The 22995-nt window shown below is 39.7% G+C and overlaps 3 protein-coding genes across 6 annotated transcripts; 1 reads left to right on the top strand and 2 right to left on the bottom strand.

The window, feature by feature from the left end:
• Nucleotides 1-475: 475 nt before the first annotated feature.
• On the bottom strand, nucleotides 476-2891 carry LOC112280302 (26S proteasome non-ATPase regulatory subunit 11 homolog). Its single transcript, XM_024515641.3, has 2 exons — nucleotides 1871-2891; nucleotides 476-950 (listed from the first exon to the last, which is right to left on the bottom strand). Exons 1-2 carry the CDS (start codon nucleotides 2769-2771, stop codon nucleotides 520-522), a joined length of 1332 nt encoding a protein of 443 aa, XP_024371409.1. The 5' UTR covers nucleotides 2772-2891; the 3' UTR covers nucleotides 476-519.
• A 1289-nt stretch (nucleotides 2892-4180) lies between these two features.
• On the bottom strand, nucleotides 4181-8829 carry LOC112279578 (uncharacterized). Of its 4 annotated transcripts, XR_016501951.1 has the most exons (6): nucleotides 8023-8829; nucleotides 5861-6946; nucleotides 5670-5760; nucleotides 4903-5469; nucleotides 4455-4757; nucleotides 4181-4212 (listed from the first exon to the last, which is right to left on the bottom strand). XR_016501951.1 is itself a non-coding variant. In XM_090248496.1 (5 exons), the coding sequence occupies exons 2-5, from the start codon at nucleotides 6745-6747 to the stop codon at nucleotides 4650-4652; spliced, it is 1653 nt and encodes a 550-aa protein (XP_090104622.1). In that variant the 5' UTR covers nucleotides 6748-6963; nucleotides 8023-8829; the 3' UTR covers nucleotides 4181-4649. The 4 variants fall into 4 exon arrangements, 3 of the variants coding, with proteins under 3 accessions (XP_090104622.1, XP_090104620.1, XP_090104621.1); XM_090248496.1 differs by having other exon boundaries at nucleotides 4181-4757; nucleotides 5861-6963; XM_090248494.1 differs by having other exon boundaries at nucleotides 4181-4757.
• A 7406-nt stretch (nucleotides 8830-16235) lies between these two features.
• LOC112280424 (glucose-6-phosphate/phosphate translocator 1, chloroplastic) lies at nucleotides 16236-18314 on the top strand. The gene has a single exon (XM_024515898.3). It carries the CDS (start codon nucleotides 16802-16804, stop codon nucleotides 17993-17995), a length of 1194 nt encoding a protein of 397 aa, XP_024371666.1. The 5' UTR covers nucleotides 16236-16801; the 3' UTR covers nucleotides 17996-18314.
• Nucleotides 18315-22995: the final 4681 nt, after the last annotated feature.

Genomic DNA, 22995 nt, shown 5'->3' with positions numbered 1-22995 from the left:
TGGATGAATGGTGCACTGTTTGTGCCATCCTTACACACCGAGACTTTATTACCAAAAGAAACAATGAAGCATCCTTCTTTCTTGTCAGATGTGGAGCACAATAGTTAAAAATCATAATGGAACACTAAAGAGTGGAACACGGTTACCGTCAGGGGGCATAAACTCAGAAGTTACATGTCACTTCGAGGTATTCAGCACAATTTCACAAGCAAATATAAGAACAGAGAACACTACAAGTACCAAATGAACAATCAAAAGGTCCCCAAATGCAACTTCCCTTACACTACCCATGGTGACGGTTTCGGAAACGTACACTACCAAAACATGCTGCACAGTGCTGAACATCTACTTCAGGTCGCATCAGGTACTTCTTTGTTGGTCACTAACTGAAATTCTAGACAGGTGACTCTTCGTGAGGACAAAAGATGAACATGATACAGGGCGCACTTTCCATATATCGGAACAACAGACGCAGTGATTTTGGACGCAACCCACTGAAACAGAAAATCAGAAAGTACATTACGCCATTATTTTGGCCGATTTCAAGTAGAGACTATCTACCACCTTGCTAATGTTAGATAAAGTTTCCAGCGTAGATGGATATATTCCATCAGGTTTCACATCATCAAAAATGATCAAACAGCCTGCTCCTTGGTCCAAAGTACCCGCAAATTTCTTGTCAAGGATCATTTGAGAGAGCTTCTTCTCTACGTTTTCACTTGGGAGGCCAATAAGTTCAGAAATGTGAGAAATCTCCACTCGAGAAAAGGGTTCAATCAAGCGGCAGAGATTCTGCTCAAGTAAGGTGTCGTATAAAGACGATAGATGACGATGCACAATTGGGTCCTCCTCTAACTGCTCTCTGTACACGTTTAATGCTTCTTCAAAATTCTTGAGGGATCGCTTGCCATAAGCATCTGCGACAGCTTTCATTGCGTCTAGTTCCACACCTGCAACACAAACTTGCCATGAGCATTTTACAAGTATATAACCTTCGTTTAAATTATACTAAATTGTCCCAATTGTTGACTAAACCAGTGCACAAAACAGCAAAAAGCAATAAAACTGGAAAATAATAAGCTTGTGTTCAATATACATGGCATAAAACATCGCCAGACTGATTTGATACATGATACATGATTTGTGTCAATCGAACAGTCCGAAGCCTCGAAACGAGAAAACATAACCTAAACGTGGGTCCCAGGTATTTGCAGAAGTAAATGCAGTAATTTTTAGAATAATACACTTCACTGCTATAAAATCTTCCATCAATATTCCACTACGTGATATCATAAAAAATAAAAATAAAACTCACCCAACTGGGACATGTTCTAAGGTGCAGAGAAAGCAGGAGACTTATCGCCATTCAATACATGAACCAGTACGACCTACCAACTACTGTAAACTATTCAGTTACTGCAACTTATCGAACTCTGGAAAACTAACTGCAACACTGAAACCGTTCCAAACCGAGGGGGTTTTAGGATCTTGTTGGGCCAACGTACATCTGGGATGCACCTCAGCAATAGCATTCACTGAGGTGTGCCTCTCAAGATCCAACCCAGCGCAAAGAACTAAGACCTCAAATGACAATTATTACAACTTCAACTCAGCGACTGCACATCAGCTTCTTATTTAAAAAAGCAGGAAGAGTCCATGTAGGCAAGCGGACGTTTCTTAACCACCGCAAGCTGACCATAGTTAGGGCCTTGTACATACATTCCAAATGAAAATTCACCAAAACATGGCTTGGAAGCCTGACAATGATTCGAAATAGCACCTTGTTACATGTACGAAATACCAATTCCCATACTCACCACCATGCAGAGCAAAAAAAAATAACGACGTAATACCGAAAATTGAAGCTTACCCGTATATTTCAGCCCTGCCTTCGAGGAGATGAGACTACCCACGTCATCAGCCTGGTTTAACATGATCTTGCATAGCAGCATGTATTTCAAACTAAAAACAGCTCGAGGGTCATCCAATGCATTAAAAGCCTCAAAGGCTTCAAAAAAGTAGCTGAACCCAGTCTTATAGTCTTTCTCCTCAGCATGCAAAATACCACTCTGGAGATCGATCGTGCCCTGCTGCGCAGGAGGTACATAGATAGCGTTCGCTGCCGTCCTTGCTGCAGTAAGAGCAGCCTTCGCCTTGGCCAAATTCCGCAAAGAGAAGTACAGCTTGCACTCCAACAAGTCAATATCCACAAGCAACAGTTTATCATCCAACCTTCTCACTTCCCTCACTAAATTTGTCAACAGACTAAGCGCTTCGGAATACTCCTTGTTCTCCATCAAAAGAGCTGCGAGCCTTGCCTCCACCCTTTGCCTCAGAAACATTCGCTTCTCAGCCCTCGTCCACTCCACCATCTCCCTGCATAACGAAATTTGCAAATCCGACGTACCAGGAATCTTGGCCACGGCATCAATGATCCCCCTCACAATCTTCGCCGTCTTGGCCTTCGGTATCAAATTGAAATAAGGTCGCAAATCCGTCAGCAGCCCTCGGAGCTCCTCCGCCTTCTTCTCCTGTGACAACAGGTCCGACAACGCCGTTATCGCCTGCTCCTTCACGCGCAGGACCTCTGCCGTCGATGCAGGGTGGTAGAGAACCTCCCGAAGCATTGCGATCGCCTTCGCGGGATCGCTTTCCTTGTAATCCAGCGCGTGCGATAGGGTTTCGCTGCTAGGGCACAATCCCGACGCGTCCTTCCCGCTCCCCGACTCCTTCAGGGCAGAAACCGGCCGGCCTACTGCTGTCGACGCCATTGCTCCTCGCCAAATAACAAACCAACAGCGCCTTCAACAATCCTATACAAGATCAAAACTAACAACAACAAAGAGCAACAGACCTGGCTGGCTGTGGCGTCCCAAGCTTCCTCCACATCTTCCCGTAACTACACTTCTCTCGCTTCGTCTCTCCCCCCTTCAACCTTCCTGCGTTGGGAACGTCTCGGCGCACGCATTGGGAGCACCCCCGGGGAACAGTGAGCACGAAGGGGACGCGTGTTCCCAACGATGCTCGCAGGAATGGACACGGGCCTGGTCGGTCATCCTCGTACTCGACGTGACGCCGTAATCGTATTGCGTATTGTATTCTAAGTTTTGTTTGCATATGTATCTGTGTATGTATTACCGTAACTTCTGCGTAAATTGTACAGCATGATTTCGTTGTTACTTTTCTTTGTATCTGTCGGGAAAAAATGGGATATATTAATTATTGGTTAAATTTTGTAATGTTTCAAATATTGGTTGAAATTCTGAATGGACTTCTAATTGTGCGTTAACTGTATGCTTGATGACTTGTATTTTATTTTAATTATTAATTCACCAATGGTGGATTGGAACCTCACAAAGCCTTTTCACTAACTGTGAGCCAAATAATTGCAAGATTCAATCAAGATATTTTGAAATAATAATGATAATGAAATCAATCATAATGGTAACCTAAAAGAAATGTAAAAAACTTGCGACTTTAGTTTCATCAAATCGATTCAGCAATTTTTAAGAAAATAAAAAGAAAGAAGAAAACACTCTCAATTCAAGGTGTAAACTTTTTCATTTGTATTTCTATCTTGATAGCTAAATACGTCTTTTGGGAATGTGTTTTTAGAAACATTTAGAAACATCCATTTTAAAAATAGATTTTGGTAATAAACATTAGAATACAAACAAGCAAAAAATTGTACCATTTATTTATCTCCATACATATATACATTATCTGGATTATATTCAAAGTCTCAAACACTGTGATTTTTTTTTTTTTTTTTTTTTTTTTTCTTCTCATTAACAATGAGTAGCAACCTTCACAAAAATGTGGCAAGACCCATTACTTGATCAATTATACTAAACTCATCAGATGATATATCAGCAATCCAATATCCTAAAACCTCTTTCTTTTTCTTTTCTTTTTTAACTTTTAATTTTCTCTAACTTAGGGTCGGATTGCTCGCCTTAGAAAAGAGAGTTCGTCTTTCGGAACTGTGTGCCGCACTGAAACCCTAAATTTCAAGTCTCATGGAATTGCGTGCCGTGGCCTGATTCATAACCATGGATGGCGACAAGGTTTCTAATTCAGTTGCATTCGACGTGTAAACCATCCACACAAGCCGTGGGATGAGGCAGATGAGCGTTCTTTTGCCGCAATCGGGACTCGTACATTTGCGAAATCTTCGAAATATTTGGAAAGCTCCATTTACAGCATAGCTTACTGATTTCAATGTCGCATCGTTGCCAAAGCCAAATTACAGAAGTTAGCGAGAGCGAAAACGCAGTCGAAGAGGTTAACAAATCAGTTCGGTAACATGTTAGCAGTGTACAATCGATAAATCGAGAAATTCTACTCTGCTTCATCTACATCTGGTGCTATCTGCTGCTGCATGCAGTAAATAAGCTTGAGAAACCCTCGTTCTGTGCTCGATTAGTGTTGTCTGGGAGATGAGAGCTCCTCACCATAGCGGAGCTGGCAGCTTTGGAGCTATTACTGCAATTTGTAGCCATTTCGTGGTGGTGGACAGCATCTACGATATGATGAACTCGGAGCTGGTGAACATTGGATTGCGGATTTAATCTTCTGATCATTATAAATCGGGCAGAGATAATGACTCCAATTGTCGGCAGGTTGCAGGATTGAGTGCTTCGGCAACATCACCCGAAGGTACCGATGATACTCTCACTGTCCCCGCAGAGACCGACATGAATATCAATATTCTCATTCTCCCAATTCCTGATCCTGCAACATGATCTTCTTGGCATCTGCAAACAATAGCAAGTGATTTAGCGATGATTTAGCGATGATTTAGCGATCATTGCTAAGTTCGACCCATGCCATGTATTCAAGCGAATGCGAATTGTAACAGCAATGAAGTGGAGAGAATGCCAAGAGAACAAGAAAGATTACCTGATACCATGAGGGGTCAATCTTTTTCCTTAACACGCGAATCCTGTGCACAGTGCTTAATGGCTGTAGGGTTTCAGCGCAGGTGTACTTCTTTTCGTAGTACTCTCTTTGAAAGACGCCCTCCATCTCACCTTCAGAGTTTACAGCGGTAGGCTTAACAGACTCCATGAAAAATCTGGTTGGTTGTTGGCAAACATTTTCAGGATAGTCTCTGGTGTTAAAAGGAAAAGTCACTTTGTTCTGATCTTTGTGCCACGACTTGAAAGTTTTTTGGGGAATTTGGAGCTCCCGAGGACTGACAAAACCCTTATGAACTTGCACAACGTAGCCCCACGAGATACTGAATGACCATTTGAGGAATCGGTCGTAGCAGATTGATTGTTGAAGAATACTCGCAGCTTCAACTTCAGCGGCCTTGAGCAGGTGCTTCAATGCTTCTACGCGCGTGAAGTTTTTCGTGGCCGTGTTCGGAAAGATGGGCTGCACTATCTCTAGGTGATGAAGAGTCACTAGAGGAGCCGCTGGATGCGCAGCAAGCAAACCAGATATATCTCCTACCACATCAAGCTGCACGTATTGAAGAATTGCATGCACAACTCAGTCAAATTCTCATCTTCGGCCCTTCAAGGTTACCTTTTTTTTATTCTTTGATGAAACGACAGAATAGAAAACTAGCACGAAGTTCTAGTTTATGATTTCTCTAGTTTCGAAATAACTCTAGAGAAATTGAAACGTTCTGGTTTAGAGCGAACGAAAATTATACCAACCTGGTGAAACCCTGGTTCCTTGGTCAGGGGAATACCGAGCTCTGCCATGCATGCCTGCATCCGATCATCGCTTCCGAACAGGTGCGGATATCTGTTACCACACTTCAACATGAATTAGAGAGCCCATCAATTTGTCCGCACTCATGTTGACCGAAAGACGGTCAAAGGAAACAGGATATGTCGTGGTATACCTTGCAAGACAGTCATCTTGTATTTTCTCAAGCGCCTTGGCAAGCGGATAGCTGATGGCAAATCCTCCTCCACCGAAGGCCATGTTGTAGGAGAAGTGAATGTTCTGAAGGTGGCTCTCAGAGTTGCTTCCGATGTAGTACATCTTGGTGTGATCATACTTTGACAGAACTTGGACGAGGTTGTCTTCAAAGAAGAGAGTGTCATCGTCTCCCATCACGAACCAATCCACATTGGGGAGATCCATTCTGAGCATCTCTGACAAGATGCGTGAGATCCGAATAGCGGATCGCGAGCCTCCTTTGTATGTGTACTCGAAATGGGAAGTATTCTCTGAAATTCTGTAGGGAGGCCAGTCGTCGATCCAATAATCCCCGTAAGGCTTCTCATCTAGAAACACAAACCCTCTCATCTTTGAAGGCTTCCACCACAGCTTCAAGTACTCTTTCCTTCCCCACCACATATCCCTTGCTCCTGCGATGCCGAACACTATTCTTGAGATATCTGTGCCAGTATGCCTTCCGTTGAAGGTGGAAGTACAGTTTGCGACCTCGCCCTTTTCATCAGCAGGGAATTGACCCTCTGCCTTAAGGGGTGCAAAATGATCAACCTGGGCCATTGACTCAGAAAAATTACCACCAGGAACTGCTAACTGAGAGATAGTGTCGTTGTAGCCGACCGGGAGAGTGCTCAACGAAGCGCAAGGCGTGGGTTGACAGGCGTTCCAGCAGGGGCGCGTGCTCATGAGCAAGAGAGACAGAGCATAGACAAAAGATAGTGTACAGGCTGTGCCCACAACAACGCTCACTTTGCCACACCCCATCCCGGGATAATGATCGCCTGGGCCTCCTTGTGAGTACTGCTTCCAGTTACCATTGCCTATCCCCATAAAGACCGATTGCTTGTCGCCTTAACGTGCCTTTCAATCAGTGCGGTGATTGCAACAAGGCGATCTTACTCATTAGTTTAGGGGAATCCACAATTCACGTTTTGCGCCAAGAAGTCGGATTTCCAAGACAAAGATGCATAACTAATCAGGTCTTTGATATTCCGCAACCCCAATGTTGATAGTTCTTTTAAGAACACACCTGTAAACATCCCATCACTACATCAGCATCAGCAGATGTCATAAACCGAACATACAGGTGTAAAGTTCGCCTCCAAAAAGGAGAGACCCACATCAAGGCTAGTCTTCAGAAGCTGAACACAGCCTTTAACAAGAGCTTTCATCGAATGTATAAGGCGAAAGTAACAGCATTGCGGGGCAATCTCTACCACGAGCCTCAAGAAGAAAGGAGGATATCGGAATATACCTACGAAATGGGAATATGACCCCAAAAACTCTACGCAGTCCGCACACACAAACACACACCACTTGGAACCAACCTAGATTTCGAGGCACAGAAAGTTCTCTACTCCTTAATGCATTTTGCTGATAATTGCTTCAACAACACCAAAATTTGAGCATCGATTCGAGCAATTTTCAACCAATAATCACAAGGCTTGGAACTTTTGCAACTCGCTGGTTCATACAGCAGTCGAAGGTCAGATGAAGATCCGAGATAGATGCACAAAATCATCAAAGCAGACTGAGAAAGTCCCTGCAATGCCGCAATCGCTGGGACACAGCGAAGCCCCAATTGCTGGCGAATGCTTCACGGGACAGGATTTGAAAGCAATTCGATGCTCGTCTTCAAGCAAGAAAAGATTGAACCAGGCAACCTAGTTTGGAGCTCAACCTACATTCTAATGTAACCGTGGTATGATGTATGCGACGCAAACTTCTGTAGCTTAGCTTCAAACAACCCTTCCAATGCCTACCAACAAATTTGATACCTCTGACGATGTACGTGAAGCTGCTCTCAAGCATCAACGTAGTAGATACAAACGTACCAATCCGTGTCCAAGAACTCGAGCTAACAGTGACCTTCTCAAAAACTCTTCCCCATAAAAAGTTAACAATATATATATATATATATATATATATAAAAGAAAGATCAAGCACGCGTGTTCCCCTGGAGAGATAGATCGGGGCGGGGGGTCCGAGCATTTACTGTATATCACTCCAAACTTCCGGAAATCAGCAACGCTCAGCTGTTCACAATGTGCATCCTTTCGAACACAACAAGAAAGTGAAAGAAAGTAGCTGGTCACAAGCACTCACCTGCTCTACAAAACAAACGCCTGACTCAGCGGTTCTTCAATCCTCCGCTACCACAATTCCTCGCATTGCAACTTACAGACTCTCTTGTTCCCTAATCTGTTTCCAAGCAATTATGATCAATGAGAGGAACCCAAAAGTTGGTCTGTGACTGAGACGGGTCAAGGCATGCAAACGGTGTCTTGAGATGGTCTCGGGAGATCGGGGCGTGAGGTATGGGTGGCAAATGGGGGTTGATGGAATGAAGGGCTGCATGGAGTGGAACGTACGAAAGGAGCTTAAGGGCTAATGCGTGGTTTCGGCAGCGAGAGCTTCGACCACTTTGCAAGAAGAACATCTCTCCCCAAGTACTTCCGCAGTGTCGCTTTGAACTCTCTTCTTTTCCTAAATTAAGCAAAGGACATGCGGAGCCTCCACATCGGCCACCCAACGCCCCGTTCTGTCAGATTGAACTCGTCGCTCCCAGTTCCATTCCCAATTGCTGGAAACACACCTGGGTCATGGTTTCCGATGCATGTCAGCCGCGGGATTCCAGATCAAAGACTACGACAGCAACGACGATGACGACGACGAAGACTCCCAACAGGGCATTATGACCCAGTTCTCCGTCCATGAGCCCTCCCACACTAAATCCCACATTAGTACAAACGAGACTTCAATGCTCTCTTCAGAGCTGTTGGAAAACTCATCCTTCTTTCATGTGTGTGCCTGGAACAAGCTGCTCCCTACCACTGCAGTGCCAAGCTAACCACGTGCCGCATTTGCCAGTAATTACTAAAAACACTGCGAGTTATTCGTTTCTCTCAAACCTCTGCAAACAAGAGCTGATTGTTCCGATTGCTCCTTCTAAACACCCATCGAATTGGCGCAACGCAAACCAGGTCCCGAGGACACATGTAGTGCACTGCGACGTTGTAGGCTCCCAGCGACAGCGGCAGAGTCTGTCACGGTGATCGAGCACCGGCAGGTACCCCCTTTCACTGCCCTACCAAACCCTATCGCCGTGTGATTTCATGCTTTTGCTTTGCCTTGTGCAAATGATGGGCCCTACTACTGGAACCTATTCCATTAAAATTTTACATTCGAAGAAACGAAATTTGTAGCATGAAGGTAAAGTAATATATGAAAGGATTTAAACTAGAGTAACACGGTTTTCATAAGGGACATGGAATTTAGCAAAATGTGCGTTACTTTAACTTTTCTAACTTGGTTCTTATGTGTTGGGGCCGGGACATTCTGCATGAAGATCCTACGCACGGAGCCACCTGGCACCGAAACGCATGGGGAAGGGTGGGCTGGATGACACGTGGAGAAGTTGCCACGTCGGCAAGTTCCATTAACGGGACTTGGTATTTGGTGGCGGTGGACGACGTGTCGGGAGCCTCGAAAACGATGGAGAGGAGAGACGCGTTCACACCGCCACACCCACCTTCTCTCTGGTGAGGGAGGATACACCCATCCGGAAAAAAAGTTTTCATCTCAAAATTGGCGTGTGTAAGAGTATCCATTTGCTTACGTTTCGAAACCAAACTTTATTTGTGTATATGTATATATATATATATATATATATTTATATCTCAAAAAAATTTTCAAGGAAAATTTGTGAAAAGCATTTTATATATATATATATATATATATCGTAGTGAAGAAAGATTAGTAAGCAATGTTTTTGAGGTGATTTGGTATACATGTGCATATGTACATGCATGCACACAATTTAAAATAATTGGATTTTTTATTTCTTAAAAAAATTATTATTATTATATTAATATACAAAAAACACAAGAATATTTATTACGGATAAAAAATTAATAATACAATAAAGATGAATGCTTTTTATACAAATATTTAAATTCTGTTATAATAACATTATACTCTTCAAAAATCCTTGTGATCTTTCTACAAATGTTTAATATTTAGCTTTAATTAATATATATATAGTTAGTAATTAATTAAAAAATAAATCCTAAAATCAAGGCAATAAATTTTGTTGAAACTTTTCAAAGGTCTTTTTAAAAGGTGAATTAAATAATAAATTATTGGAAAAATATTTTTTTTTAACAAATAAAATAAAATAAAATCACATTAGTTTTCAATATATATATATATATATATATGGAAAGATAGATATTTTTTGAAAAAACTGATTGATTTAAAAAAATCTTTTTGACACTAATAATCTTAATTAGAACCATTTATGCAATCTCTTCAAACCACACTTACGTGTCAACTTGTTCTTGATTCTACCTCTTGCAATATCTTCAAACTTTAAAATCTAACAATTTTATTTTAGACTATAATAAAAAAAAATTCAATAACTTACATTCTAAAAATAATATATAATTTTTTTTCATTTTTTCCATTTAAATTTTATTGATTTGGTTGCAATAGTTTCATTTTATACCATTACTTTATTTTATTTTATTATTTTTTTTCAAATTTAAATATATTATATTTAAGAATTTTAAATAATAAAAATAAAAATCAAAATTTAATGTATAATTTCACATATTTAATCTAATTACTTATATTTACATAAAATTTATATTTTTATATTTACATATGAATTGTAATGTTATATATTATATTGATTTTGATATGTATGTGATAATTAGAAGTTGATATTATTATTATTAATTATTTTAATTTAATTTTAATTTTTTTACAACTTAATGTTAATGCTTTAAATTTCTGCACCTAATACAAATATATAAACTATAACAAATGCAGGTTTTTGGGTTTAGGGTTTCCATTTGCCAGTAGTCATTTTGAACTTTCCTATCATATATATATATGTAGATACATATTCTTCTTTGTTTTCTTCCTTCTTACTTAGTGATGCATAAGTATATTGTACCATGAGCATAGTTGGTAATGTACCATAAAAACACTGCTCCAAATTAGTATGTGGATTCATAACATATAAAAAAAGTAAGTATATATTAAAATAATTGATAGTTAACTAAATAAATAAAGCAACATGATAATATTTTTAAAAAATAAAAAAATAAAATTTAGAATCATAATACAATGTATACCTTTTTAACATGCATCAATTAAAACTTTAATTATTAAATAAAAAAACAGTAGTATTTTTTTATAAAAAAATTGTGTCAACTTGTTTGTTTATTAAAATCAATGATTGACTATAGTTGTTAGAGTAATATGTAACATGTAGTGAAATGTTAATTATTACAACAATTTATAGCATGAGTAGTGACCCAAGTGGCACTAACAAAATTTCACCATGTCTTTTAAGTGCAAGCTCACCTCTTCATAAAAAATCATTGGTGGTTATTTTTTGTTTTGTGTTTTTGTGCTCTTTGTATTTAGAAGATGGAGGATGGAAAGAGAGAAAATGAGAGGTGGGGGAAAATGGAGGAGGTGTGAAGTGGAATTATGTTTCACAACCACATTGCAATTTCTTATTTTGCCCCTTTGTTTGTACCATTGGCGCATTATACCTCCGCACATCTCAACACAATTTGTGGTTATAACCAACTCATTAACTTTTTTGTTCCAAGCCCTTAGATGTCATTTGTTTTTGGATGATTAACAATTGTGGAACCCATGATCAATGAGTTCATGTCATGTTTAAGATAATCCAATGACTTATCTTGCATCACACTTTTACAATCTTAGAATAAGGCTACCTTCATGCATTCTCAATGTCTTCAAGTTGTTTGAATTGTGCATAAGAAAATAGTTTTACTTCTTCTACTTATCTTCTAAATATAAAGATTACAAAAACAAAAACAAATCAACAATAGTTCTTTATGAAGAGGTGGGTCGAGTAGAAATTTGTGATGTGATTGTGAAACATGTTCTCACTTCCTCCTCTCCATCCTCTATTTTAAAAAAAACACAAAAATACAAAATAAAACCAAACAAACTAAAACATAGATCCCAATTTATTTTTAAACCAATGTAACTGCAGTTGAGGTTGCCCTTGTATCTATAAAACAAAAGCAAATTGCCTTGCTTCTATATCAATATAAAAAATTAAATTAAAAAAATAAAAATAAAAATCCAATAATCTGCCAATAACAAACCATATTGTGCTCAACATCGAGCAATTGATGTAGAACAACACGATGTTGTATGTCAAGCAAAAGTTAACAATGAAAGAGCTACACATAGAGCTACTGATTAGACACAGTATGGCACTGCAAGCATATTAGCTGCTTGTCAGCTTGAGGGATTTGCACAATGTTTTGGTTGACCTTGATATAAATCGTAATGTATTTGAATAATTGAATAGAACATGTGAATTTTGCAAAGTTCAATTTTAGACAAAAGAGTGAACCAATTCTTTGATTTGTAACCCACAGTATAGCAAATGTTGTTTACAAAGTCAGGTCTTTGTTTCAAAGGTACATACTCCTTTGAATTACCTCCCATTGCTAGAAAATTGGAACAATTGTAAATTATGAACCAATATTCAGTCATATGATTTTGTGTTAGATTTCAGTTGGGTCTTAGAATCCATACATATAATGTATAAGATTCCTATTATCATATAACAGGAGACTTGTTACTACTGCTTGATGCACATAATTGATTTTTGGAAGCCTATGGGTATAATTTGGCAAATAAAGTTAAAAATAGATCATATTAGAATCCAAGTCTTAACAAAGCTCATTTGGCAAAAATCTAAGGAATACTTCAGAAAGTAATTTCATATATGAATATTTTTGAACATGAAGAATTGAGAATTGTTATAATAGCAAATCCCTTAAACAATAAATGGTAAAAGCCGCGCATGTATGCTACGCTAACGGCAAATGAAGGTGCAATGTTTCTTCATAGATAGATGGATAAAGTAGAGGAATCACAATGTAGACATAAAACATATATATAAATAAGATATTTAATTTATGAATGCTCTTGTTCTTACATACAATCCACTTCAATATCCTTTGCTCTTCCTTGAAAATGACAATGGATGGATTGACATCATCCAACAAATAGCTAAAAACCACAAAGTGTCAATTCAAGCCTTTCATGTATATAAATTGCATATTTGGCAAAGATGAATGGTTGTTCATACAACAATCACCTAGTTCAATCATGCATTATTGATGTAATGTCAAAAATTGAACAAAATAATTTGAATTTTGTGATTTTGAATTGAGACACACAAAAAGCTGAAATATATAGCAAAATTGAAGACGTTATTGCTGTTGACATAGGTTTGAACATTATGCAAGTTAGGCATTGCATTGTTCTTTTTGTAGGCATCCCAAGTTCACCCTGCTTAATGCTATATGTATATTAAGATTTTATGGAGATTGCTTGTTCATAAAAAAATTCTTGATATTTTTGTTACTTTTACATGTAATTTAAAATAGGCAAAGATTCTAAGCAAGTTTTTTGAACTCCAAACCACATCTATAGACCTAATTTGGTTGCACAAGTATTTACCACAAAAGCATGTTTATTTCTTGAAAGGTTAATAAAAAAAAATGCATAGTTTGTTGATGTGGTTGGATTTATAAGCAAACTATGCAAGATGAAGATGGATATGTTGTATACCAATTATTTGATAATAGATGCACATTTTAGTGCAATCCTAATGGCTTTGCTTATGACAATTGTTGGGTTGTTTTTTACATTGAGTATTTGTGCAAAACATTTAATGCACACATCAATATCAAAGTTTTTGTTGGCATTGTTGGTGTCAAGTATTTTTTTTAAAATATGTTTATGAAGATCTAGACCTAGCTACAATTATAGAGCCAGTGAATGAGATTAAACAATACCTTGATAGAAGGTATTTGGGCCCAACTAAAAGCATTGATATTTTATTTTTACACAAGATGTATTGTGGATGTCTTTGTATGCCATTCAAATAGAAGATCCACAATTAATGTTTTGTATTGTAAAATGGTTTGGTAACAACAAATAACTTAGTAGCAAAATAACTTTGACAATCATTTAGCTTGCTAAATAGGTTTTCTCTAGTATTTTTATAAATATATTTAAATTAAGTATATATTTTAAAATTATTTTTTTTGCAACATTTTTTTTATATAAGAAATTTCATACAATAAATAAGTTTATACCAAAGATCATAGAATAAATATATATATATATATATATATATATATATTAAATTAAATGATAATATCTTCATATAAACTAACTCAAAAATAATTCTTTATGTGATTAGTTATTAATTTTAGAAAAAGAAACATTTTTTTATATGATAATTTTTTTGGCTATAATATTAAAAAAATTGTCTTTTATGATGTAAGGTTTTCAAAAAATACAAAAATACAAAAAAAAAACAACAACATCAATACACTACTCACATCAAATTTTAATACTTGTAATATTCTATACTTTTTTTTTACCATAAAAATATATACAATATGTAATAAAAATTATTATTAAAAGTAGTCTCAATAAATATCATAAAAAGCTCCTTAAATCTATGATTAATTTCAAACTCATATATTTAACTGCATTTTGTGTTTCTACTTTACATATAGAAAAATTGTTATCTATCCTTAAAATTCTGTGATTGACTAAATGCCGAGAAACCAAGTGTGACTATAAACTTAACTCAATTTCTTAATTCATTGAATTCCAACTAATATAATATTGGTTAATGTTTTTGAATTATTTTTATATATGATTTTTATGAAATATTCATCAACCAATACATCTGGAAAATTTCATAAAAAAATAAAAAATAAAAACCAAGAAATTCGGCCAATTACATATCAAAGCTTTACAATATTTTCACTGATATTGTAATATTACAGTCTATTTATGATAAACAAAAACAATCAATCGTTATCTGATAAAGTTTATGTAGTACTGAACAATGATCTAGCTTGCTAATATATATGTATATGTAGAAAAAAATTATTATATATATATATATATATATATATATATTCTAAGAATACTTGGAATTGATGATGTGTCTTTTTCATCAAGAAATAACTTGAGTTAGGACCTTTTCAAAAAATTCAAAAGTACTCAAGTTTGTACTGGTATTGCCACACAGATGTTCATTTAAAATAACCTTGCAATTATAATATCACAAATCAGTGTTTGCATACTTGCTGACAACAAATATGACTTTAATGCAAATGCTGTGCTAATTCAATGCACACCTGAACTCTTAAGAAAATATGGGATTTTTTCCACACCATTAACTTTCACTTCTTCATTATTATTTCTGTATGGAATTATTAAGTTGTTCTACAGTTTTTTTTTTTTTTTTTTTTTTTTTTTGCAGTTAAAATTAATAACCTGATTTAGCAGAAAAATCAACGTTTGTCTTATTAGTTTGTATCGAAGTGTATTATAGTTATTTATTCATAAATTGTACTAATGTATATTTGAAAAATAAATCTATAAACATGTATAAAACACAATGGCTTTCATGAAAATATACTTATCAAGATGAATATGGTACTTACCAACGTCATAATTTGTATAAAAACATATTAAGTAGCTCCCATGCAATCAAAAAACCCTATATGGGAACCACAAAAAAAAATTAAAAAAGAACGATTCATGTATGAGTTTCAACTTAGAAATACATACAAGCTAACATAATTTCTACAAGAATTATTCACTGAGTTAGAACTACATTTCACTCACATGTCCAGAAAGCACCCTCAATTTCCATGGTTAATCAACACTTGATTTTTTTCACTTTTTATTATTAAAAAACACACCATGACAAAAATTTGAAGATTCCAGCAGGAAAAGAATAAAAATAAGAAAACAAAAAATTAAAACATAGATAATGTTGCCACGCAATTAAAGGTGAAATTCACAGCCAAAGGTACATTGAATCTGGCCAAAGCTCGGATGGATGAAGGTTCTTCTACCGCACTTATCATCCCCATCTGACATCACTATCTGCAGACAATAACGGTGCCAGCGTGGCCCTAGTGTCGTTTCCCTCAACCTCTAAGAAATGACCTGATTTCGTAATCTAGGAAAACGCCAACGCAATCTAACAACGACGCAGACGACCCATCTAACCTGATTCTGATTGGATCGTAAGTTCTTGAGTCACTATTCACGAAAATGAGTTTACCCGAGGGGTAACTTACTCGACTTCGCTCGAAGGTTCCGAAGGAAGTCAGAAACGGCGTCTCAATTCCGATGGGGCAAGTCCAGGAGCGAAACTGCGCGGTATCTGTTGGCCGTTTCGAAAGAGGGGTCGAAGAATTTGATAAGGATCCCAGCAGAAGCTTTTGTCTTCGGTGCCAGCGTTTTCGTGGTGGATCCTTGCGCCGCCTCGCTTCCTGTGCCTCCATCACGCAGCCACTGAATCCCTCCCCCGGAGCTTCGTCCTCTTCTGCCTACTCGCCGGGAGCTTTCCATCGATAAATGACAGTGCCAGTGTTTGAGGGTTGCAGTCTCAGCAGCTCTCGTGGTCTGTGAGGTCTTGTTCTTTGGGAACCTTCTGTCTAGGCTTGGCTTGAGGTGTATTTTGGAGAGGGCTTGGAGTTTTGATTCATTGTGTCTTTAGAGGGGTTTCGCGTTGGGTCCTTGGTGGAAATTGCTGAAGACGTCGGAGATGGGGTTGGCTTTGACAATGTAGCTATGGATCGTTAGAGTGTAGAAGGTTTGGGTGTTGCCTGATCTTTGAGTAGGTTTTACAAGTAGTGTGGATGGCTCTGACTCGAGTATCTTCACTGGGCTACTGAGGATCACGGAACGCCTTCTCGTGTCGCTTGGACCGACTTTTTAGCATCTTGTTGTTTTCTTTTTGCGATTTGGCCTTCATTGGCTACAGGTTTTGAGTGTCATGGCGATGCTGCGCGTTCTGTCAGGCTTGTCGCCGAGCTCGGGCAAGCCTGCTCTGTGTTCGCCGGCGAAGAGCAGCCCAATTGGTATTCAAAGACAGGGGTGTGTTGGTTGTCGCATGCGGTTGATGGAGTCGTTTGCCTTCGACCGAAATTCCAGCCCTGTGCGTCTGCAGTCCTCATACGTGAAAGACGGGTCCGTGAGTAAGTTGTCACCAAAACGAAACATTCTTGCACAAGCAATGGATGTCGGCGCTTCAGGTGATTATGCCGATGCAGGTGGGGCGGGTATTACGACCGAAGCGAAGAGGTTCCCAATTGAGCTGTACTTTGCCGTGTGGTGGTCTCTAAACGCTGTTTTCAACATCTACAACAAGAAGGTGCTGAACGCATTCCCATTTCCGTGGTTGACATCTGCATTGTCTCTGGCGATGGGGTCAGTATTCATGCTATCTCTCTGGGGTCTGAGGTTGGTGGAGCCTCCTGACGTGGATGCCGAGTTCTGGAAAGGACTTGCTCCTGTAGCAATTTTGCATACAATTGGTTTTGTGGCGGCAACTGTGAGCTTGTCCAAGATTGCCGTATCGTCCCACCACATCATCAAGAGCTTAGAACCAGCCTGCAGTGTGATAATTTCGAAGCTGTTCATGGGGGAGGATTTCCCCTTGTCCGTGTATTTTTCTATAGTGCCTATCATTGGGGGCTGCGGGTTAGCCGCTGCCTCAGAGGTGGATTTCAGCATGATAGGGTTCTTGGGGGCCATGCTTTCCAACATTGCATTCGTGTTTCGCAACATTGCTTCGAAGAGGGGAATGAAGGCAGGCAAGAGTGTGGGGGGCATGAATTACTATGCGTGCTTGAGCATGATGTCTTTCGTGCTCCTCTTGCCCTTTGCCTTCGTTGTTGAAGGTCCTAAAGTTTGGGCGGCCGGATGGACCACGGCAATTCAGTCCGTTGGTAGACAGTTTCCTCTCTGGGTGGTGTTGCAATGTTTGCTCTACCACTTGCACAACCAAGTGTCGTATATGTCCTTGGATCAAATCTCTCCCCTCTCCTTCAGCATCGGCAACACCATGAAGCGGGTGACAGTGATTGCTACCTCAATCCTCATTTTTCGCAACCCAGTCAGTCCCATCAATGCTATCGGTGCTGCAATTGCGATTCTCGGAACGTTTTTTTACTCTCAGGCCAAGTGACCTTATTTGAACGAACTCGAGGATCGTCATAATTTTCATGACGAGGATTGAGGCGTTGGTGATTGAGAATTTTGTCTAGAAATTTTGATTAGGATTTTTAGGACAGAGGTAGGAGATTGGCTTACTTGGAAGAGATTGTGCCTTTAGCTGGGTATCAGGAGAAGGTACATTGTGTATTATACTAGAGAGATCATTCTTTGTTTCTTCATAAAGGAATTTAGCTCTGGCCTGCGAGAGAGAAATTGACAGAGCATCCTCGAATGACAGTTCTTTATTTCAATTCCAACCTCGTAGTAGGGCTATTTGTGATGCTGTTTCACCAGGTTGGTGCTCCGTATTGTTCGTAACAACATACCTTGTCCTGTGCATTTGAATTGCATTTGGAATGCAAATACCTTGCTTGCATGCGTAATAATGAAGACGGTTTTTTCGCATTTTTTGGTTCTCTCTATTCGTCTGGTTTGGAGCAGTGCAGAAACATTTTTCTACTCTGCACAGACAGCTTCTAGTTGGAATTGAAAGGATAAGTAATAATTCGCTTATGACGAATATTATTGAAACTGAGTCTTGAATTTTTAAGCTATGTCACAGTAAAAAATGCCAACTATTTTCCTCTGCGCTTAAGTTGCTCAGATGTTTCTGATACTAACATCTGCTGCTACATTTCTGAAAATTACACGTTGGAGCGAAGAAAACGACATGATTATTGTTGAGATAAGATGGATTCTGTCGCACTCGTTTGTAGATTGGTGGAAATCGATTACCAAAGTGCTTAACCCAGGATGTGACGTTAGGGAACATTCTCAAGTTTGTTTTTATTTGACGGTTGGCACATTCCGTACGAGATGAATGGAGCTATATTCATAAGTATGTACGATATTAATTGTGTTGTATGCACCAGGTTTAGGGTGTTCTCTTCGAATAAACTTTGTACGTTTGTCCATTTGGATAATGGCAGGTGTGGAAAAACATAAACGCCAATAGAAAATTATGCTGAAATAGTGATGCATTGTGTTGATGGTTATTTTTTATCAAATGGAAAGATCATGGCGTATATAACTCTTCCAAGATCAAGTAGATTGTGTTCCCACCCAGTTCTGTAAATGAATGAAGAAATATAGACAGCCACATTTGGAAGGTAGCATGTATCCCGTGCATGCGCGCGTTTATTCATGCTTTGGAGCGAACACAAGAACCGCATCGGCCACAATCACCACAGCTGACAGTCCTGGATCGCATGTTTTGGGCCACAGCTGCGCGGTCACATCTAACACACGTCGGAACAGCAGACAGAATCATATCCATAGACATAGTATCCTACCACTTTGACAAAACGCTCTCAAATCGCTGATGTGACGCACCAAAAGCGCACACAGCAGCTTCGTAAGTGACTATTGATTTCACAATACAACCGCTTTGTGGAAATCAAAACCAGACGGTCGTTCAACTTGAAGTGCAAGCTCACACTCTCGATCATGGGATGTAATCCTAGTCAAGGCAATGTGCTCACTCTTCACTTGGCGGAGACACTTGTAACATAATTTTTTTCCCTGTCCAAACCTGAAGACTTATGCCTGGTTACGGTACAAATTCGAACACCTTTTCTTCGGATGGTAAAGCTGTGTCACTGAACTCAGCGTCGAAAACAGGCTCATCCTGCTGCACAGCGAGAGAAGTTTGAAAAGGCGTCTCATCGTTCGGTTGACCCACGCCGTCAACTCCAGTGTCCAAGTCACCGTCTGCAAGCACTACAGGTTCCTGATCCGCACTCTCATCGTCCTGATTGTAAGATCCAACGGTGTCATCGTTGGGTACCTGCTCCTGAAATTGCTGATCATCTAGAGTCTCAAACGGCTGGGTGCCGGAGAGATCGCTCAGCACAGCCACGCCTTCGCTAGGATCATCTTCTGGAATCTGGAATATAGTATCACTTGGTTGCTCCTCGCTGGGCACCGCTGCCTCAGTTTTCGCCAGTAAGGTGTCGTACTGCAGGAGGAGGCGAGCGCTCTCAACGTGTGCCACCTGCACTACTAGCAGTGTAGCATAGAGAATTGTAACAGCCTTGGCCATGGAATATGCAGCCATCTCTGAAGCAACTGAAAGACCAGCCTCCAACCCCACTCAGGTCTTCTTCACGTTCTCTGATACAGCAAACCCTCGGCACTTGAAGATGTTGAGAGACATCAATGCAACCCTATATGTAAGCAAAATGCGAGGAAACTGAGCACTGTTGCCATTGCAGCGGCACTGGGACTGACTTCGCTTTTCCAAGGAGCTCTCTACCCCGAAGATAGCATTTAGTTTGGCGCCCATGTGCCGATCCAATCCCCGACGTGCTTTGACATCCTTGAATCGTGCCCAACAGAGTGCATCTCTGTCCACAACACCCCCCCCCCCCCCGAGATTCTACCATATTATCGCAAGTCATATCGTGATTCCATCTAGATGCCTCCCACAGCGAAGCAACGGTCTTGGCACCAGCACCTCTGATAACTCCACTAGCTGAGAATTCCAAAGAGCAAAATGGCGCCAGGGCGATAAAACGAAGCCGAGGACAGAAGTCTACAAAAACGTGATCCGGAACAGGTGGAATTATTCGTGACCAGGAATGCACACACTCGGGGCTGCATCGGAAATTATGGGCACTGTCGAAGCTCCGAAGTCAGAGGAGCCATATTTGTAAAACGCTAGATAAATTTGGTGTACTTTGGAGCAAAAATGGAGCAGATCCATGATAGTTAGACGTGGCGCCATGCTGGTTAGTCTTGGCGCTGGTATTCCTGGCAGGTTTTCGAAGCCCACATGTTTAGAGAACGAAATCAAGGTTGGATAAGTGTTTCGCTCGATAACGAACGAGAGCAGGATCATCATATTTGTGTGTATATATATATATATATATATATATATATATTGTGCATAGTCATGTGGGAACAAATGTCAAGGTCTGAAGGTATGTTGACGATGTGACTTGATGCTGACATATTACAATTGAATCAATCACTATTTGGGTGGTGGCTTCAATGAATTTCAAAGTCAAAGTATCGTGCGAACATTGTGCCAGGTTAAAAATCTGCTACCGCATTCATTCTTGATGGAATGTGCCAGTGGTACATAAAACACCTGTATTTTTGTTTGTGTTTACGACTTGGGTAGTCTGTGCGTGAAAGATATATTAAGTTATTTTGATATCCTCTGTACATCAGTACACAGTCTATCTGTCTTACTTTGTATTAAACGTTAAGGAAACGTCAACTAAGCATTTAGAAAATAGAGTTTTTCAAAACATGCATTAGCATTGTTGGGTTGAACCCACTTCACAGAACCCTTTTCTAGTCCTTAATTATGGATTCTCAGGCGCAATGATCTTATTGTCGATTCACGTTTTCTTTTCGACTTCAGAAGTTGCTTGCGAGCCGAGCTGCTCTTTCATATATTGCAGTAGGCTGGTCTAGGAGCCAGTCCCTTCAAGTCTCACGCAATATTTCATGTGTTGAGGGGCTGAGTGGAAGAAATGCGTGCTCTCCCAGTACTTCTGATCATTCGATGAAGACGAAGGATATTGCTTCTAACCTTTCCAGAGCAATGAAGACAAACATTACACTCGTCGTCATCGACACATGTGAGATGATATCACCACCTCAGGTGCATTTACAGTGATTGTTAAGCATGAAGGGACAACTCCCTTGTAGATTCAGGGTTGCGACACGATTTTCAGTCATCTGAATTTGCCCTTCTAGTAAGAACCCAGTGTTGGCAACTGTGGATGGAGAGCCAGCATTCAGTTCGATGTGTGTCAGGATTCCCTCGAACTCCATTGCTATCTCGTATCCGCATAGATCTGAATGTGAAGATCTAAATCGCATCAGATGTCCTCACTTTGTTCACACGATGGATTCCTATGATCCACCACCATCACTGATCTAACCTACAGTGCTTTCACTTCTCCCTGAAATGGCTTGCCACTAACAGCAGTATGCCCTCACTTACTTCGGTAAGTGGATGCCTCAGAAATTTGGCCGGTTGGGTACAAGCTTAGCCCGGATCCCTTCGAAGTTGCACGTGTGTCGGAACCTATGTCTTCAGTGCAAAGTTAAGTTGAAAAGTTTTTCAACGCCGTCATTCGACCAATACTTTCTAGGTTAAACTCCCCTATAACTACTCGCACGCATACACAAACTGCTCGTGCAAAGACTTCAGGTTACCAGAAGATGCTCGAATGCATACTCTTGTTAAGCACCCATGACATAGGCATCGGATGGCAGGTAGTGAAATCAAAGTAAACGGCTCACAGATGGTAATTTTTGTGGTTGTCGGGTGTGGTTATGGAAAATACATGGAATGCTGTCATTAAATTCAGAAGCTGGCGGATGAGCTCATCGTTGTTGGAAACCCGACACAATCTTCGTAACCCATGGCGTCGATGTGACAGAGGGCAGAAAAGTTCAAGTTCAAGTAAAAACGAAGCTCCCTTACTGTACTAACATCATCTTCAGGAGGTGAAATAGGCTGTCGGTCCGCTCCGAGATTCACCGTCGCCTAATCACACTCTGCAAATGCTAGTAAACAGTCCCATCTTGGTGTACATGCTTCGCTGTTGGTACACCGATACGCACCGGTATCACTCCAATGCCCATCAGTGGCAGTGTCTGTCGATGCCAGCTTAACGGCTCTAATTACTACTGTCGGATTTGAGTTGGTGTTGAGATGTGGGATGAGATGGATTTTGCGAACTGGTGCAATGCAACTGCATCGCATCTTTGCTAATGAACCACTCCCATTGGATCACAAATCCTAACTGAGTCATGCAAAATAGCAGTACAGTTGAGTCTAAACTAGGACCACGAAATTATCAAGGTCATTGTGCATCATCAGTGCACAGATGGTTGTGTCGTCGCAACGAGTCCCAACATTGCAGTAAGCTTGATGATGATTATGCCCTGACGCCTCAACTCAGGACCCATCAAAACTCCGAGAAAATATCAGAGGAACAATACTTGCAG

Source organism: Physcomitrium patens, chromosome 3 (genome assembly GCF_059467195.1).
Source record: "Physcomitrium patens ecotype Gransden chromosome 3, ASM5946719v1, whole genome shotgun sequence".
Lineage (NCBI taxonomy): Eukaryota > Viridiplantae > Streptophyta > Bryopsida > Funariales > Funariaceae > Physcomitrium > Physcomitrium patens.
This window is presented reverse-complemented; position numbering and strand designations above follow the sequence as displayed.

Bases quoted from the DNA above. Each gene is read 5' to 3' on its own strand.
- LOC112280302 (XM_024515641.3), bottom strand. From the start codon at position 2,771: ATGGCGTCGACAGCAGTAGGCCGGCCGGTTTCTGCCCTGAAGGAGTCG. The intron at 951-1,870 runs GTAAGCTTCAAT...TTTGTGTTGCAG, and splicing joins GGCAGGGCTGAAATATACGG to GTGTGGAACTAGACGCAATG.
- LOC112279578 (XM_090248496.1), bottom strand. From the start codon at position 6,747: ATGGGGATAGGCAATGGTAACTGGAAGCAGTACTCACAAGGAGGCCCA. The intron at 5,761-5,860 runs GTATACCACGAC...GTGTGGTAACAG, and splicing joins CAAGATGACTGTCTTGCAAG to ATATCCGCACCTGTTCGGAA. The intron at 5,470-5,669 runs GTTGGTATAATT...CAATACGTGCAG, and splicing joins AGGAACCAGGGTTTCACCAG to CTTGATGTGGTAGGAGATAT.
- LOC112280424 (XM_024515898.3), top strand. From the start codon at position 16,802: ATGGCGATGCTGCGCGTTCTGTCAGGCTTGTCGCCGAGCTCGGGCAAG.